This window comes from Abramis brama, assembly GCF_963993115.1.
Source record: "Abramis brama genome assembly, chromosome: 14".
In the NCBI taxonomy this organism is placed as follows: domain Eukaryota; kingdom Metazoa; phylum Chordata; class Actinopteri; order Cypriniformes; family Leuciscidae; genus Abramis; species Abramis brama.
The window spans coordinates 820,217-822,716 of NC_139976.1; the positions used below are offsets into that span (position 1 = coordinate 820,217).

A 2,500-nucleotide genomic window follows, 5' to 3' on the forward strand; every position below is an offset into this window, starting at 1 on the left:
TCACACACTCGCACATACACACACACACATGCACACACACACACCTGCGTCTCCAGGTAAACCCACACACTCTCACACATACAGACACACACATCCACACACACACACACTCATCTCCTCCTGTGGTGGCCATATGTCTCTCAGCCCCCCGCCGCTCTCCTCTTCCTCTGCTCCGTGTGTGTGTGTGTGTGTGTGTGACCCGAGGCTCAGTGGGACTGATGATCTCACACAGGCTCTGAATATCAACACGGAGCAGGTGAAATGCCAGACTCGACTTGAGGAAGATCCGCTTGTGTGTGTGTGTGTGCGTGCGTGTGTGTGTGTGTGTGTCCTTCCCTCGGTGTGGATCATCTGCACAAACCCTTGCTCATAAATCACACACACACACGTTACATGAAGACCATCAAGCCTATTTTCAAGAGCGCTTTTGCTTTGTGACATGAACCGGGTTATTATGGTGAACTAAAAGCTTGAAAAAAAATATTTTTGTTACTTGAAATAGAGAGAAACACATTTCCCAGTGGGAGAAACAGCCGGTTGGATCTGAGAACAGTATTTAATGCACTGTGAACTGATACGAACAACCAATGACAATCTGAAGATCTGATGTCACACACTTATGGTCCATCACAGCAGATTCACGAGCTGAGCTAACGCTCGAACGGAGAAGCTCAAAGATCACTCGGCAGAGACGCGAGGAGCGCGGTGTGTTAGTGTCTGAGGAGCTTCGGCTTTATTTGGGTCCCAGCATGTCTTCTGGACGCACCCACAGGTCGAACTGCTCCTCCGTCAGGAACCCGAGCTTCAGCGCCGTCGCCTTCAGAGTCGAGCCGTCCCTGTGCGCAGTCTTCGCTATAGTGGCCGCTTTATCATAGCCTGAGGACACACACACACACACACACACACTTTATATTTCAATACTTCCAGGCATTTATCAATGTCTAAGAGTTAAAAGCAACTAGACGATGATTTTTCAGGTGAGACTTTACAATAAGGTTTATTAGTTAAGATGAACTAAGAATGAACAATACTTCAGCATTTATTAATCTTGCTTAATTACTAGTGCTATTAAATCAAAGGTTGTATTTGTGAACATTAGTTAATGCACTGAACTAACATGAACACACAATGAACAACTGGATTATTATTAACTAACATTAAGAAAGATTAATAAATACTGTAACACATGCAAGGGCGTAGATTTGGTTTGAACATTGGGGGGGTTGAAGTTTGGGTATGCCTCCTTTTCATGTGATCATGGTATAAATATTGGGGGGGTTGTAATGCATAGATTAAAATATTGGGGGGGTTATCTCCCCCCAACCCCCCCACAAACTACGCCCCTGAACACATGTATTGCTCATTGTTAGTTCATCGATTGACTGCACTAATTTCAATAGTTCTGTTCCCATAATGTTTGCAAAACTAGGAAAACATTTTTTTTTAAACATTTGTTTCAGAGAAAACTTAAAAACTATAAATATAATCAGTAATAAATTTATTGAACAAAGCCACAATTGTCTCAAACTGAAAAATCAACAAGTCAAGTTGCTTTTAATTGATTTTTTTGACATTCAGAAATGACTGTTACTTTTGAATGTTCTCTGAACGTTCCGAAACAAATTGTTACATTTAAAATGTGGATGTCATTTGAGTGACAGATTCCAGGCCCCGCCCACTAAACTACAGATTTTAATGACAGATTATAGGCCCCGCCCACTAAACTACAGCTTTGAGTGACAGATTCCAGGCCCCGCCCACTGAACTACAGCTTTGAGTGACAGATTCCAGGCCCCACCCACTGAACTACAGCTTTGAGTGACAGATTCCAGGCCCCGCCCACTGAACGACAGCTTTGAGTGACAGATTCCAGGCCCCGCCCATTGAACGACAGCTTTGAGTGACAGATTCCAGGCCCCGCCCACTGAACTACAGCTTTGAACACAGGTTTGTGTGTCTGACAATCTTAGCATCCGTTCACTGTAACTGCAGGACAAAACTGGTTTATTTGCTGCTTTTCTGCTTTTTTGAGCACTTTTCATCTTCCAGGTTTAAAATATTCATGTCGACATCACCGGATGTGATGTTTTTAACTGGGAAATTTCCAAGTTATGACCAAATGTTTTTCCAGTAATGTTAATAGAACATTTGTCCAAAGTTATCTGGTCTTTAATAATGTTCTCAAAACATGAGTATGAAAACATTATTTATACATTATTCATGGAGGTTTTTTTCCAGAAATGTTTCAGAACGTTTACAGATCATTCAAAAGTAACATTCCCATAATGCTTGAAGAATGATACAATAGAACATTCAGAACTTTCGCAGTTATTTATGCGCTAAATTGGAGATGCCTGTGTTTGTGTGATTTAAAGGAGATTACACAACCATGTATAATACATTTGTTGGTTTTGTTGTGTGTGATGATGAATCACAGCAGCGTTTGTGGGAATCTGTGATGCTTTAAACTCAGTGAGAGTGAAGTAAAAGCGTCTGGATC

The 2,500-nt window shown here is 41.8% G+C and overlaps 1 protein-coding gene across 1 annotated transcript in view; it reads right to left on the bottom strand.

The window, feature by feature from the left end:
• Positions 1–542: 542 nt before the first annotated feature.
• Positions 543–2,500, bottom strand: part of fh (fumarate hydratase) — a 10,627-nt gene continuing 8,669 nt past the window's right edge. The window contains exon 10 of the mRNA XM_084135022.1: positions 543–876. Coding sequence (XP_083991148.1) covers positions 734–876 — 143 coding nt within the window. The 3' untranslated portion in view covers positions 543–733. The remainder of the gene's footprint in view (positions 877–2,500) is intronic.